This window comes from Archocentrus centrarchus, chromosome 21, assembly GCF_007364275.1.
Source record: "Archocentrus centrarchus isolate MPI-CPG fArcCen1 chromosome 21, fArcCen1, whole genome shotgun sequence".
Lineage (NCBI taxonomy): Eukaryota > Metazoa > Chordata > Actinopteri > Cichliformes > Cichlidae > Archocentrus > Archocentrus centrarchus.
Genome location: NC_044366.1, coordinates 12,740,443 through 12,757,089, shown reverse-complemented (window position 1 = coordinate 12,757,089; position 16,647 = coordinate 12,740,443). Strand labels below are relative to the sequence as shown.

The window sequence follows — 16,647 nt, the reverse complement described above, 5'->3', positions numbered from 1 at the left end:
CATCATTCTTCACTGTATCCACTGACAACCTGAAGCTCATAAATTTCTCTGATGGTGTTTAACCTAACTGTTAAGTTTTTTTCTAATATTTAGAATTATAATACACTGCAAACAAGCAACTGATTTTAAAGGATGTTTGAACATACTATATAACTTTTACTGATCATGAAAAATGGCAAAATTAAAACTTCTGTCCATAATTTACAGGCTTGTGTTACATAAGTAATAATTTAATGTAGTCAGTTGTTCTAATGCTGTGAAATGTATAGGTTTGTTCAGATCAGATTTAGCTGCATGTTCAGTGGTTTGTTTGAAATGTCACTTTAATTCAGCGGCTGCATAATATTATCATTAGTTAAACTGGGCACTACATCTCTTTCTGCCATTTCCAACAATGAAATAAATCTTAAATACAGGGTGTGTGTGTGTGTGTGTGTGTGTGTGTGTGTGTGTGTGTGTGTGTGTGTGTGTGGTGTGGTGGGGGGGGGGGTCCTTTTTCTTATTTGGTCTAAAATGAATGTATAACAAGACATTTCTTCACAATTTCTTCACATTCTGAGTGTGACATCCTGGATATTTCATCGGTAAACTGATAAAAATTATTTATATTCAGAAGCAGTTACTTCAAATCCAAGTGAAGCGGTATTGTTCCTCAGTGTGTGCTATGTCCTTTAACTTTTCCCATACATCACAAGCCTTCCACCCCCACTAGAACAGCTGGTGTCTCAGCAAGGGCCATGACGTTAGGCTGCCACCCCAGCCTTTCAGTGTACGTCAAGTATTGTGGTGTCAGGGGCCCCTAATGGCCTTCAAAGTAAAATGCAGACAGTAGAACTAAATACAAGCACAGCATATGTCCTTCAACACAGTGATAAATAAAACGTTGTCCTTCAGTGGGTGATTATAACAACATGGAAAAGGGCATAAACAAATATGTATATTGCTTCTTCAGAATCAAGCCACTATTTATGTATATATTTGCATTTATGTAGTATGAAGAATAAATAAGTTAAATGTAGATAGAAGCCTAAATATAACTTACATTTGTAAATGTTAGATTAGAAAACAGCCACATAATATGAGAGAAACTGGTATACCCTTTTTGATTTCTCCCATGTAACTTCCTTAAAAACTCACTGTTCTTTTTCACTTTTACAGTGGTTTCTGTTTTTGCCAAAGTAGAATTGAAACCATGACAGCATATAGTTGTCTGTTCCAGTTTCCAATTTTAAAGCAAGTGGGCACTAAGAGTTAAAGCTAAAACCAAATAAGTAAATAAATATAGGATCTTTAACCACAGACTTAATGTTGTTATATTTTAAATAAATGCTACATCCGTAAAATTTGTCTCAGACCCTGCTTTCCATTGTAAGTGATTCATGCTACAGTTTTCGTTAAAATAGACTATACAATAAGCTGAATAGCTGAATTCGTCATTCACTTCAAAAAGACGCCTGTGGTAGAAATTCTAAAATGACCTGTGATGAACTTGAACACTTTTTTGATGTCTGTTAGACTCTGTAGGACCCAGCGGAAAACTCCTCCAACCAGAGACAGAGCAAGAGAGAGCGAGAAAGCTGAGTGAGGAGAAGACGTTCCCAGATCAGTCAGTGGCTTCATGGAGTTATGTGTCTCTGATCCGCCGCCATGGATTGCAATCCGCGATCACTCCTTTTCATTTTACTTCTTTTATTGTCCTGCATTGTCCCCGCGTCCCCCGTCTTCTATCCCCCTAATGAAGGTAAGAGCACTCGGGCTGCGGACATGTGTGTTTGTGTGTATGAGCGCGCTTGTGTTTATGTATGAATGGTGCGCTACGGCACATATCGCGGTCAGTGCTGTGCGCTCGGCGAGGACTTGCTGTCCAAATTATAGCCACAACAGCACAGGACGATCCAAAGCGCACCACGGTGACACCGGCCATCACCGACATGAAGAATCAGATTTCTAACAGTGTTAATCAGAGAGTAAACTTGAATCTAGACCCAAATAAGGCAGACAAGGTAGCGCGATTTCCGATAATTTGGCTAAGGGGGCTTAATAGTTGTTTAAATGGGGATGAATAAACTAAGAGATGTCTAGCCAGCTCCCAAAGCGGCCACGCAACGTGATCACTGCGAGAATGGATGTAAAGAAACTCCGATACTTATGTTTATGTGCGATGCTCTTCTCTGTCTGTTTCACCCAAGAATCCATTTGGGGTAGACGCCCCAGTTACTGGGTAACTGTGAGCCTAACTTGGTTTTAAGGCAATAAATAGAATATGAGAACATTCTCATAGTGCGTAAAAACGTGGCTTTTTTTTCTTCTTTTTTTTAATGGTTTGGACCTAAATAAAGACTTAAATGCTACAGCTGGGATCTTGTAAAATGGCCGTTTTAAGAAGTCATGGCATGACTTTATAAAGTTGCATTTAAATCCGACTTTATATTAAATGAGCGACAAATACGTTTCATTTTATCCCTTTCTAAGTTCCAGTCACTTTCTAGGTGAATATAAGCTTGTGACTGTATTTTGAAGCCGGAGAGAATATGCTACAGCAGGCACGTCCACTCTCAGCACTCTCAACACATTTCTTTAAAGATATGAAACTATAAACAAGAAAGAACAAAAACTTCACATAACAGAAAAGGTAACTGGTGGACTTTGTAAATTATTGGTGTGCATCCTGGCATCTTTAAAACTTTAGCATGTTGGGGTCAAAGTGTGTGTGTGTGTGTGTGTGTGTGTGTGTGTGTGTGTGTGTGTGTGTGTGTGTGTGTGTGTGTGTGTGTGTGTGTGTGTGTGTGTGTTAAACAAGGACAGTAAGACGAAATGCGAATACGTGCTGAAGATGAGCTGTAACCCTGAACACCCCACAAGAGCCAGAAAAAAAAATCTGAGTTTATTATAATGTCGAGTTCGGTGTAGATTATGTGACACCGTGTAAGGGATCATAAGTGAAGTTATTCTGCGTATAAGTGCGGAAGAAAAATAAAAATCAATCCGTGCATGTGAATAGAGCCTATTAACACCGATTGCTTCTTAAATGGTGCTTTGTGTGAATTATCAACACACGCCGACACAAAGGTCTCAGTTTAGGCCACCCAACAGATCACAGTTAGTACCAATGAAGTAATGCAATCAGTCCGCATACTTTGGCTGGTAGAGTTTACTCCACAGTAATCGAGTGTTCAGAGACAAACCCATCCCGTATAAACTTCCAGATTAAGGCTGATGTTGTCGGGAAAGTTTGGAAAGTTTTGGACATTAGTTTATAGGTCACGTCAAACAATCTGTTCTATAATCCGAGACTTCTCAAACAAAAAGTTTTGCTTTACTCGCAGTTAGTGAATGAATGAATTAATCAGGCCAGTCATGTTTCAGTGGATTTTCTTCTGAACTTATAAGTTGATTTGCGGTGTCTTTTAGCCCATTTAAATGGATGTTTTCTCAACAAAAAAATGTTTGTGAAATGTAAAGTCTTTGTTTAATGCTAAAGAAGACTTTTTTTAAAAAAAATCATTTATTTATCGTTTTTATATTTTGTGTATGGGAAATATAGCGTTTTGGCTGTTAACGCAATGCAAGAGACCTTAAGATTTAATTCATGGTGTTTGAAAATGTGCAGTTCTGCGGTAAAACAGGATAGAAAGTCAGAGCCACCCAGGCCTAATTCAAATCCAGATATAAGCATTTGACTGAAAAATAACCCTGGCTAATTTTTTAGTATGGCTCAAGATTACAAAAAACAAACAAGACCACGCAAAATACACATTGACCTTAAAAAAAAAAAAAATATATATATATATATATATATATATATATATATATATATATATATATATATATATATATATATATATATATATATATATATATATATCAATAGTCCACTGGTAGGAGTGTGTTACTCTGCGTTTGGAGAAAGGGAGAAAGTAAGGAGAACGGTGGGTGAGTGGGGCAGGGGGCACTTTAAGAGTTCAGGCTAAAAGTGTAATTAAAAAAAGACAGTGAGAATGACACAGAGATAAATGGACTAAACAGATTGCAAGTTAGCTGGAGCAGGAAAAGTGTCAATACAATGAAGAAATCAGGCAATTACGTTCACCTTCCCAAGTCATAAATCTGCCAGAGAGTGTCAGTATCGAGCTGCGTCGTCTATACAGGACATCGTATAGAAATTCATATAGACCTGTACATCACAAATATGGAGAGGGCAAACCCATTTTTGAATCCGCTGAGCGCAGTTTCTCCGGTCCGGGTTAAAGTTAAACAGCAGATGGAAATGCACGTCTATTTTGGGCGACTAGACTGCAAGTCCTCACGATTAAAGGGAACTCATGTCGATCATTTACCGTCATTAATTGCTGCAAGTAACAAAGCAGACAAAACCAACATTATTTTACTACAAGCGATAAAATGAGGTCCACACACACGTTTCTCCGTGACACAGAGGAAATAAAAAGTATCATCAAAGAGTAAAAATGCACGTAAAGGAGTTTCTCAGATTCTTAAGTAAATAAATCTTTCGTGGGATATTTAGATAATAAGCAGATTGACTTTCTAAAAAAAAAAAAAAAAAAATGAAAAAAAAATCCTGAACAGGAAACATACATACTGACAGGATATACCCATTTGAACACATTGATGTTTATAAGATTCAGTGACACACTTTTTTCTTTTCATGTCCTTCATGCTGTACTGTAGGCCAGCATATACGACCACAGCATAATGACACAACACTGGCTTTTATTTACTAATTTTTACGTCAATATGTTGCGGGTGATAAAATCTATCCTGGCGCAGAGATGATAAAACAGTCCACTTGACCGTGGGGGCCTGTTTGTAAATTAAAAACTCGATGGCCATAAAAAGATGTAAGTAAGTTCGTTGACATATTACTGTAGTTTCTATAAGCTATCGGTAAATCAGGAAATGAATCAAGGGCTTTATAACAAGTAAAGAAAAAAATCCATAGAAAAGAAATCTCAACTTTAGAAGGATTACGACAAACTTATGACACTTTCCTCGCCATTAATAGGAAATCTGACGTCTGTACTTCGTATAATTTTCCATCTCGGCACCGAACCTCAGCAAACATTTTTATTTAATTTCACTGTGTGGCTTTCATTAGCTCTTAATGATCTTGTAAAACTTCAGGAAAAAGTTTAAGGAAATACAGAGAAACGCCCCAGTAATATAATTTAGAGGGAAGGATTCATTTTCACTTTGAGAAGGCTTCGAGGAGACTTTGTGCTGACATTAGATATCCGATATTGTTTAAATTTCCCATAATTAGAAGAAAAAAATTCTAAAGTTTTAAAGTCATTAGTTTCTGTGCTGTGGTGAAGCATGTCCTTTTTGATGGTGTAATGCTGACACGCTGCGGGACGTCCGGAGGCCTCTGGTATTTTTAGTCGGCGGTAGGGAGGCTTGGCTCGGAGAGCCCGGCGCAGCAGTCCCGCTGGGGCTGATGTACGTCTCAGGGCGATGGTACTTTTCAGAGGTGATGGCTCACCCCCCCACCCCACCCCCCACCCCCCACCCCCCACACACATAACACATACGCACATCTCGCATATTCTAAATTTCTATGTTTAGATGTGCATGCTGACCAAACACTACGCTGAAGACGAAGAGTGGCATCCTCATTTTAACATGTTTCTGCTTCAGAGTTAGGTGAAGGGATTTGTGTATTTGGGTAGGATATGTGTGATCATAGTGTGCAGTATTAGTCTGTGCCTTTATGTCTGTGTGTGTGTATGTAAATTATATGAGAAAGCAAGCAAGAAAGAAAGAAAGAAAGAAAGAAAGATAGAGGAATGGGAGCAGAGGGGCTGGGCAAGCAGCAGCAACATCAGACAGAGCGACTCTGCTCTTGAATAATTCATAATGGGAGGTGAACACTTCACCCTTAAACACAGACACAAGTCGCCTTGCTTTGCCTGCACTGCGGCCTGCCAACCTTCAGATGCATGGAGCCAGGCTGCAAAGCACCATCCACTTTGTAAGATGGTAGATATTACTAGATAAGGCCCATTCTGTTCTATTCTATTCTGGAGGTGGCAGCTTCTTTGATCATGCACCTGCATTGAGTGTCTGACTGATTGCCTCTTCTTTCACTCCTCCAACATCAGCTGTGAATTGTTTGGCTGAAGTGGAGGACTATTTCATTAAAATTTGTGTTGTACAGTTATTATTTTTATCTTGGCTGTTACTCATGGTAACACTGACATCAAAAAGTACCCTCCCTTGTTTCCTTTGCTACAGTGCTCAACACATGCCAAGCGATATAGGTCACCAGCAAGTGAAAAAAAAGGATGTCTTCCATTCCAGGGTTAGGGTTATGAGCGTGGGTGTTTGATGGTGGCCTTAGTTTGCTTTAATATTGATTCACCTGTTTCTACCTCTGTGATGTTTTGCTCCCTCCCAGACAGGCTGGCTGAGTTTGCTATTAATACTCGTAGTTCCCGTTTAGAGGCACTCCCTGTTGGGGCAAGGGCTATATGCTTGGCTGACGCTAGCTTGCTAACTGACTGTGTGTGTGTGTGTGTCTGTGTGTCTGTGTGTGAGACAGAGAGAGAGAGAGAGAGAGACAGAGAGAGAGAGAGAGAGAGAGAGAGAGAGAGAGAGACAGTAAAAAGACTGTCAGCAAATGTTGGCGTATGCACTTGTGTTTGCTTGAATGCGCATGTGTGGGGAAAACAGCATGTTTTTGGTCAGATTCTAAAAAAGTGAAAGCGTGCACTAGAGGTGGGCATGTGCAAATACAGTATGTGTTCTTTGTATATGCTTTCATTCAGAGGGTTTGATGTGTTTGTATCAGTTGGCTACCTCTTGTTATATACCCTTTTTGTGTTTCAGTGTATGTCAGGTCTTGCTTCTTGGCTGAGGATGTGTCTTTTGTGTTTGTTGTGCTTTGCATGTATTTGTGAGTGTACGTGCATTTGTGCGCATGTGTGGGTGCTGATTTTTTTTTTTTTTTTTTTTCAGCCAAGTGCAGCTGGAGGGGGCTTTTTGCTCCTGCGATATGAGAGCTGTCTAATTTTCTGCTCTCAAATTCCCTCACTCGGCTCAATTTGAGTGTTGGGCTCGGCTCGTTGAGAAATGTAAATTGGAAGCAATGGCCCTGGATGCTGAGCTGCTATTATCTGACATGAACAGATAGCTTCATTAGACTCTAATATGAATGTGTCCACTGCCAGTCAGCTGGCTGAGTGGTTTAGCATGGCTACAGCTCAGGTGAAGCTCTATTTTGTTTTGAGCCTAGAATAACAAATCTCGATATTCATGTCATCATTTCTCAGCTTCACTTTTAGACTCTTTTATGCCGCATTGGCTGATGTTTATCAGGCGAGTCTGAAGAAAATTACGATTTCCATCTCAACCTTTTCTGCAGTATGAAATAACAATTAGCTCAGAGAGAAGTGAGATCACTTCTTGCAATTTTAGGATCCTGGGGCTTGTTAGGAGTCTATTGTGTTTAACTAGAAAGGCTTCCCTGTGACACAGCGGTCCTTCATGATATGATATGCACTTGATATGTGGACATTCTTGCTTACCGAAGCCTTGCACAGAACAATGAAGGGAAAATGCCTTCTTCAGGTTCTCTCAGTGAACAGAGTTACAGCTGCAGGGCCTCTCCTGCATTGCTACTTCACTTTGCTGTATGTGTGCACTTGCTTTGCCAAGTGTTTGATACTTGTTTGAGTGTTTACGGCTGCGGACTGCTTTGCTCTCAGAGGGGTAAGGAACGAGAGGCTGAATCAGTGTTGTTGGAAGGGAAAAAGTGTATTGCTTAAATTATTGTCTTTTTTTTGCTCAGTAATGAAATATTAAAAACATAATTTGTCACAATTCAGCCTACTATATTTTTTCCCCTACAATATGGTAGCTTGTCATTCCCACTACATTTAAGCATCCTGTTTTTCTTAGCTCTGCTTGAAAAACCAAACAAAAAGAGATTAACTGTAATAATTTACATCATGAGCACTACCGTATTCTTTCTGTGTATTTTATTCTAACTATGTAAATACTTGCTTGAGGTGAGAGCATTGAAAAGCTGTATTAGCGATCATCTGATCTTTGTGTCACTAAACAGAATCTATTGCCAAATTGCTCGTGACAGTTTGGTTGCCGGAGTGGGGCATCCTTTGAGGATAAAGCTGCCTTCACATTCCTCACTCCATGTGTCATGACCCATGCTGACAGTTGTATTCAATGACAATTATTCACTCCACAGCTAAGTGTATACACTAAGAATAGAAAATGCTTCAACTCCTTTTAAGATACTCTGTGTCAGAGTCAATTTGGCCATCATATTCACTCTTTGCGAGTGTACTTCTAATTATGGTCTGTGGAGGTAGGCAATGAAAGTGCTTTCACCAGTAATTTGTGACCTCAAAACTGTGCTGCACAACTGACATAGTTATTAGTTTGGTCCCTTAAAGTTCATGATTTGAATCCTGTTTTGCTAAGCTTCCACTTGCATGATTAAACCACTGAAGCTTCTTGTCTCATTTGTCCCCTGTCATATTTCCTCTATTAGACATGGATCCCCTTCTGCTGCTTGATGTCTGTTTGAAAAGAGCAAATTCCTGGCAGGAGACACACATAAAGCTGTTTTTCCATTCACTCTGGATTGGATTTATATTTTGATTTCAGTGTGGCCAATTGAATTTCGGACCACCTCTGAAACCGGTGATTGCATTTGAATTTAGATCCAATGCAGTTTTGCTTTACCTGGTTACAGTCTATTTTCCATGGATGTATGTGTGGCTTGGTAGAGTGGGGCTCAGATGGGTCAAAAGCACAAGTCTTTAAAAGTAATAAAAAGAGAAAAAAGACATCTTGTGGTTTTTGAAAATCTGGCTGTACTTTGGTTCAGTGCCTTTTCATGATATCCACATTGTTTGGCCAACTAACTTTTGTTTTAATGCCATACAACAGAAGGAAACAGAGCCTACTTTATTCATTTACCTTCAGAGCAAGGATGTGTTGGAGTGGCTTTATAACTAGTCTTTACTTATTAAACTCCCTTCTAGGAACCTCTTAAATCTTAAGACTTGGTTTAAGAATTAAACTCAGAATTTGGTTTAGGGAAGGGTAGTCTAAAGGTTGGGATTAGGCACAGAGTTCCGAATTCTGATGAATGTCCTCACAAAGATGTGCATACAAATGGATGTGTGTGTGTGTACGTGTGTTGTGTGTGTGTGTGTGTGTGTGTAGGTGTGTGTGTGTGTGTGTGTGTGTGTGTGTGTGTGCGGGGGGCAGGGGGCAGCTGAGTAAATAGAGTCATGATCAGTGCTTGAGGTTGGTGAATCCTCCTGTGGGATTAGATAAAGGCTAATTGGGGCTAACAAGGGCTAGACACTCATATGCTGTCTTTGTTTTTTCTCTCTCTCTTCCTCACCACAGTCAACCTGTTAGACTCAAAAGCAAGCCAAGGGGAGTTAGGATGGATTTCCTACCCATCGCATGGGGTGAGTATCTTCTATCTCTATATTTACACACCTCATGCCTGAATATGCTTTCATTTAAGAGACAGATCCAATAACATGAACTCAACGTAAGCTTCAACCATGAAATCTGCTTTTTTCAGACTTTTATGGTTCTCACTATGCCATGTTGAAAAAATGAACCACTTTTTTTTTGGACCTTTTTTTTTATTTTTTCATCTAGCAGGTTAAAGTATTGAGAGCTTACCATACTGTCCATATTTTGAATCTACACTGTAAAAAACTCAGAATTTATTCTATAAATTTGACAGAATTTTTCTCTTATTTTGAAATATGTGAAATATCAATAAATTAGAAAAACAGACTAATTAATATGTCTAAATGACCTGATTTTTTTTCATAGTTTCACAGGAAATTCATTATTTTTCCCCACAAAGGACTGTAAAAATACAGTCACAAAAGTAACATCATTTCACAAATATGTAATGTTAATTTTAAAGATAAAACTGTTAAATTCTAGTTTATCGATGTAAACACAAATGTGAAATCTGGTGCACTGAGTGCATAATGACAAAAAATCTGTAATTTCAAATGGATTTGTTCATCAAGTAACAGATATATTGCATTATCCTTTTCACCAGAAAAATGTATTATTTCCGTGATTTCATGACGGAGACAATTTCAGCTTTTTTAAGGTATTTTTTGTCACCCCAGCTGCTGGAATATTTTCATGATTTGATGAATTTTTTTTTTTTTTTTTTTTTTTTTACAGTGTATGTGTATTTAAAGAAAGTTGGTGAATTTTGGGTTCTAGGTCCATAAAACATCTTCATAAGAATTCTAGACTTACTTCCATCCTCCCATCAACAGTTCAGATAGCAATTAACAGGTCTTACATGTAAAATGGAAATCCCATTGTTAAAAGTTGATTTATTGCACAATTTGAAATTGCTGTTTTAGTGTTGTTCCTACAGTATTTTAAATGATAATATTAATGGACAATCATTGCAGCTGACAATCACGCTGTTCTCATGTTATAGGTTTGCAACCTTTTTTTTTCAGAAAGCTTTTATAGTATTGATTAACTTTGCAAAAGAGTTCATTTAAACCCAAATTATCCCCCCCACCCCCAACCTAACCAAATAGTTTTGGTGATCAAACCAAACTAAGTAAGCCCCCAGTCACTCGACTGGGGCCTTATTTAGTTTAGTCATGGAAAAATTGTGTATTCCCCAACTGGCTGGTGAGAGGTTGTGGGAGGTTGCTTGCTGTCGTTATGTGAAATTGCTGAAAACCTTGTTGTGATTTCTTTGGTCTCTACCAGGTGGCTGCCAGTAGTTTCTTTGGAAGACTGTTAGTTATCTGCAAAAATTGCACCAACTACTTGCTGAAAGGTTCTGAAACTGTGAACAGTGTGATGCAAATTAGAAATGGAGACTGTGTACCTTCAAAGTAATAGTTATACTTTTTGAAAAGTATTGGTTTCAGTGATAACGTACAAAAGTTCTCCATTTACAGTTTGCATCGCACTTTTTCCAGGTTTCACTACTGCTCGGTGGTTAGTTAGCGAGTGTTTCCAGACAAGTTGGCATCTTTTATGCAAACTATAAGCAACCACATCAATCTGCTAGTCACCAAAGCAATCACAAGGAAGTTTCAGAAGCACCCTTTTTGCAACCGAGTTCACCTAACATCAGTTGGCAACCTCCAGCAATCATTCTCCAACTAGTCAGGGTATATAAATTTTTCCCTTGTGACCTGGGGGTTGCCAGGGAGTCACCTATTGATCTCTAGTTGTGTGTTACTGAGACCTAACCAAGTACTGTGTAAAATTAACCAGACTGACTGAAAACAAAAATAACCCACTAACTTTATCTAAAAATATTAAGTCTATTGAGAGTCCTGTGTTTGATCCATTTATCTACCACAGTCTCAACTCTCTATGGATTTTGTTTATTTTGAAAATATGCCTTTCACCACAGGGCTAATGACCATTTAGTTGTTTATGGCCTTATTCCCAGAGTAACACAGCTAGGAGATCAGCGTTCCCTTAACCAACTTTAATTTAATTCCACACAAACAACACTAACATGGCAATATCAAGAAAACCTTTAACTTGTTAATCCATCATACACCACCTCATTCTGTATGTCTACCATTATAGAACAGAAACTACTGTAACCTTTTAACCAACATTTTTTTTTCAAGTTTGCACTCTTCATAAATGTATGTAAAGTAAACAGGAGCACAAAGAGGAACTGCATTATTTTTCTTTTTACCACAACATAATTTCATTGGATGTAAAAAAAATATATATATATATACACGCTCATCTATCGTCTCTGCTACTAAAATCCTCCAGTGGGCTCTCGTTCAGTGTTTATTTCTCCAACTAGTTAGACTACTGTGCCTCTGGGCTGGCCCACTGTCTCTCTCTCTCTCTCTCACACACACACACACACACACACCTACACACACACACGCACACACGCACTCACACTTCCTTCTTTCTCCTTTATTAAGTGTTAGAATTACTCCTTGGCAGTGGCTTAAGGTAATCCAGTCATTTGTTCCATTGAGCTGCCAAACCTTGTTTCTCTCGGCCATATACAGAGCTGGCACCATCAGAACACTCAGTTTTTTCACGAGGTTCAACCACAACGAAAAAATTATCCAAAGGAAAAACTTCAGGTCTTTTAAATGTATTTAGTCAAAAGACAATTGCAAGCTACACAACAACTGCGTGACCAGCTGACAGGCCAGATTGATGTTGTGTTGACAGAAATTATTCACGTGTGAGCAGCTAGGGAAATACACATTGATACGGCCATTTGATCCAATGCCGGACAGGGGAATGTTTGACAGAGTTTACGCAGTTTGTGCAGTCATGTCTGTTTTATTTCAAGCTTTTTGCTTTTACCAAGTTCAGATGAAAAGCATGTGGTTATATAATTCATAAAAATGCTGCAGGAATGTGAGTCAATGTCATTGTTAAATGAGGATAACTCTAGAGAGATAGAGAAGGGAATGGGGGGGGGGATCAAAAAGAAGGAGAGTGATAGAGGCAAAGGGGATGAGGACAGAAAGATGAGGAGCGGGAGACAGAAGCAGGGAGAGGAAAGGACAGGAAAGGATGAGAGCGAGAGAGTCACACACAGAGAGATATTGCTGATGATCAAGTCCTCAAGGTGAATCATCTGTAATTACTCACGTCATCCACTGACTGCGCTCCGATAAGCAGCGTGCCCTGAGAGACTCCTGCTCACAAATGATTTCTCATAATGTGGCAGTGGCACTGAGCCCTCTTTCCCTCCCTTACACACACACACACACACACACACACACACCACACACACACACACACACACCCACACGCACACACACGCACACACAGACAAACACTCATTCACATTGATGGAGAGGCCGTGGCTATTGGCCTACCGAGACACAACGTGCTCCGGTCAGAACAAATTAAGAGCTTAGCCTCCCCAGGATGTTCACTCCAGAGCCACCGACTGGACTGATGAGTGTGTGGGTGTGTGTCTGTGTGCGTGTGATCCAGATATACAGTTATCTGTCTTGGAAGCCGGCTGATTGCTTAGCAGTGTCCAGGGGGCTTAGCCCATCACTAAAGAGTGTTAAAGATTACATTCTTGCATGCTTTGAAAGCATTCTTCAGCAACAAACCAACACCCCAGACACTGGCTGTGCATACAAAATAGAATTAATGGATAATTACAAAGTAAAGTCCATTCTTCATAGGAAGAGAGAATACAATGTCATTTCTGGTTGTACTTGGAACTTTGCATATTAGATTGATTGTTTTTCAAATAAGTAAAATTGCTGCGGCCTTTAGACCCAAAATACTTGCTTTAAGTGACAACTTATGAGTTATGACAACTTATGAGTCTTATGATAGTTATTTGCTACATATTACACTGTTCATTATAAATATGTTATGAAGTTAAAAGTACTTGCTAATGAGCCAAGAAAAGGAAAAGAAAAAAATTGCAGTTTTTTTTTAAACTGGTTGTACAGTGAAATGTGTACCTTGCAATTGTTTTTACATGGCTTCAACAGTCTACATTACTGTGTCAGACTCTAATAAAAGCACAGTAACAACTGTATTGTTGATGATGAAGAAGCTTGACATCTGTAGAAAAAAAAAAGCCACCCCCTCAGTATGTGAACTTTGCTTATAGAGTCTGGACTCACACAAAAATGTAACCAACACACATTCACACCTCACATTCCAACTCTCAGGTCTGGAATGAGAGGGTGGGGTGACAGGCAAATAATAGCAGGACTGATTATGTTTTAGGATCAGGCCCACCAGTCAGCCTACTCTCTCTCTCTCTCTCTCTCTCTCTCTCTCTCTCTCTCTCTCTCTCTCTCTCTCACACTCTTTCTTTCTCTCTCTCTTTTATTTTTCAACTGCTGTTTCAACTTATTTAGTCATCCAAGTGCTTTGTGCATTGTGTCCACTTCATCTGCAAAATCAGTCTGACCACATAAAGTGCTCTAAAGAAGGAGAGAGAGAGAACCTATCCTTAAACAAGGATTAGCTTGGTAAAGCAAGGGACCAGAGATGAGGATGAAGGGGGAGGCTAAAATGAGTTATAGTTACTTTCTTTTTACTAAGATGCATTAGAGTTTACAATATTGTGTCATATTTAAAGTTGTATGAATTACACCCAATTGTAAAGGAAGCACAGATAGATTTTTTACTAAAGCACAAAAATGTCAGACCTCAGTTTCACTAAAAAGGATTAGTAACAAGTAAACATATTTTAATAGTGCAATGAATACAAATACATTTTTGACACAAGCAAGTCTTAGAAAAAAGGGAAAAAAAAAGAAAAGAAAAGAACATTAAGAACTTTAAGATTTACAGTACTTGCATCCACTTACTTATAAAATATACTAATAAAAAATAAACTAAGCACAGAAAGTAAGGAAATTTGTGTTTGGTCAATTATTTCTTTGTTGTAACAATGCTTCTTGGCAATAAATCTTATACTGATGGAAAGCCTGTTTATTTCCCTTTAAATGGTGCCACATAGTTGAGCAGCAGAGTTGAGTATGTGGGCCGCGCCCATAAAAAAATTGCCAAATCTTCTCTGTCAATGTCATACAGCTTATTCTGCTATTGACTCGTGTTTGGAGCTTCTGGTGCCCCAGGTGCTGACAATCAGGTTTGTCATCATTGGAGGCAATCTCAATGCAGAGAGATATTGAGATGAGAATCTGAAACCGGTGGCGATCCCATATCTCCACAGTCTGGGACTGAACTCTCTCCTCCAAGATAACAATGCTCGGCCTCACAGAGTGGGGTTTATCAGAGACTACTACCTCCAGAATTTGGGAATTGAGAGGCTGGAATGGCCTGCCTGCAGTCCTGACCTCAACCCCACTGAACACTTGTGAGATCAGCTTGGATGTGATGTTTGTGCCAGGGTGACTAACACAACTGACATTGGCTGACTTGTGACAAATGCTGGTTGAAGAATGGGATACCATCCCACAGCAGTGTGTAACCAAGCTGGTGACCAGCATGAGGAGGAGGTGCCAGGCTGTTGTGGCTGTGTATGGTTCTTCCACATGCTACTGAGGCCCCTGTTTGTTCAATGAATAAATTGTTAAATTGCTAACATGCCTTGACTCTTCAGACTTCATCCAATCCAAAAAATGACACCAAACAAGAGTCAATAGCAGAAAAAAGCTGTTTGGCATTGGCAGAGAAGATTTGGCAAGTTTTTCATGGGAGCAGCCCACATACTCAACTCTGCTGCTCACAAATGCATTTTCCCTACAAATGGGGCACCATTTAAGAGGAAATAAACAAGCTTTCCAACAGTAGATTTATTGCCAAGAAGCATTGTTACAGTACAACAAAGAAATAATTGACCAAACACAAATTTCCTTATTTTTTGAGCCAAGTTTATAAATGACCAGTATTTGTGATTCCAGCACCCCTAAGTAATTGTCCATCAGTTGGTGTGTCCTTGAACAGAACATAAAGAAGGATTAGGCAGGCAAAGCTTGGGGCTGCCGATAAACAAGAGATAGGACAAAGACAAGAAGGGATAACATACACATTCAGCTTCTCTTTTGGCCAGACAGGCTGATGAAATCCTTTATCTGATATGCGGCAGTTGCCTGTAACCCCATAGACCTCTGTGTATTCCAAAATGTAAGCTGGCCCAGCATTTGTTGTGGACACTCCAGCTTTTAAAACCACCTTCTCCATCTGCAGAGGTGTAGCAGACCATTGTAATTATACAATTCATGGACTTTGCTCATGTTTTTTTTTTTCTTTTAGTAATCCAATATCCCCAAGTCACAAATAGGTAATTTTGGCATGAGTCAATAAATAAAGAGCTTATTTTAAAAATAAATGTTAAGATCTTGAAAAGAGGATGACCGATCTTGTTTTCTAATATTCACACTTGCTTTTAATGTATGGCTACCCGTCCATTAACTACCTTTGACCTGAGTGTCTTTGAAGTGGATAAACTGGTGTGCTGACTCTGTGGCTCAGAGATGTGCCTGTTGCTGTAGATATGTCCAGAGCAGATCAAGTTACCACACTTCACTTTACTGTCCCTTTAGCTACTTCACCTACAGCACAGATCAGAGAAACCAGGGGCAAGATTACACTGAACTCTGTCCCAGCTGTGACCATCAGGGGTCAGGGTCAAAGGTCACAAGGACTGCTGTAGGGTCCTAGTGTTGTTATATATCAATTAGAGGGCAAGAGGATGGGAGTTAAGCCCCCCGCCCGGAGAGAAACGAGGGGATAGCTGCTGACTTCAGATCTTTTTTTATCCTGGCTGACATACAGTGTGTGTTTCTTGTGTTAGTGGAAGAACTTTCATATATTGCAATAAGTGAGAAATAGTAGCAATAGTAGAAATGTTGGGTCTAGGGAAAAAAAAAAAAAGTAAATAATCTCAAATTCTGCCTAATCACCCAGGATTTCAGCTCATGCATTCTTTAACTCTGTTCATCTGTCTCTGGCTGGCAACCTCCCTCTGGTTATTGTTGAGACTCATGGGTACTGTGGTACACCTCCATTGAACCGCACAGAATGTAACAATCAACTAAATAATAATGATGTTAACATATTCTCTAGTTTTCCTACAGCTCCTCGAAAGACAGAAAGCCATAGCTGAGAAACAAAGTGAACTGATTCAAGGTTAGATGA

General features: G+C 39.3%; 1 protein-coding gene across 4 annotated transcripts in view; it reads left to right on the top strand.

The window, feature by feature from the left end:
* Positions 1–1,578: 1,578 nt before the first annotated feature.
* Positions 1,579–16,647, top strand: part of epha3 (eph receptor A3) — a 92,751-nt gene continuing 77,682 nt past the window's right edge. For all 4 annotated transcript variants that reach the window (XM_030757386.1, XM_030757385.1, XM_030757384.1 and 1 more), the window contains exons 1-2: positions 1,579–1,741; positions 9,400–9,464. In XM_030757386.1, coding sequence (XP_030613246.1) covers positions 1,648–1,741; positions 9,400–9,464 — 159 coding nt within the window. In that variant the 5' untranslated portion in view covers positions 1,579–1,647. The remainder of the gene's footprint in view (positions 1,742–9,399; positions 9,465–16,647) is intronic.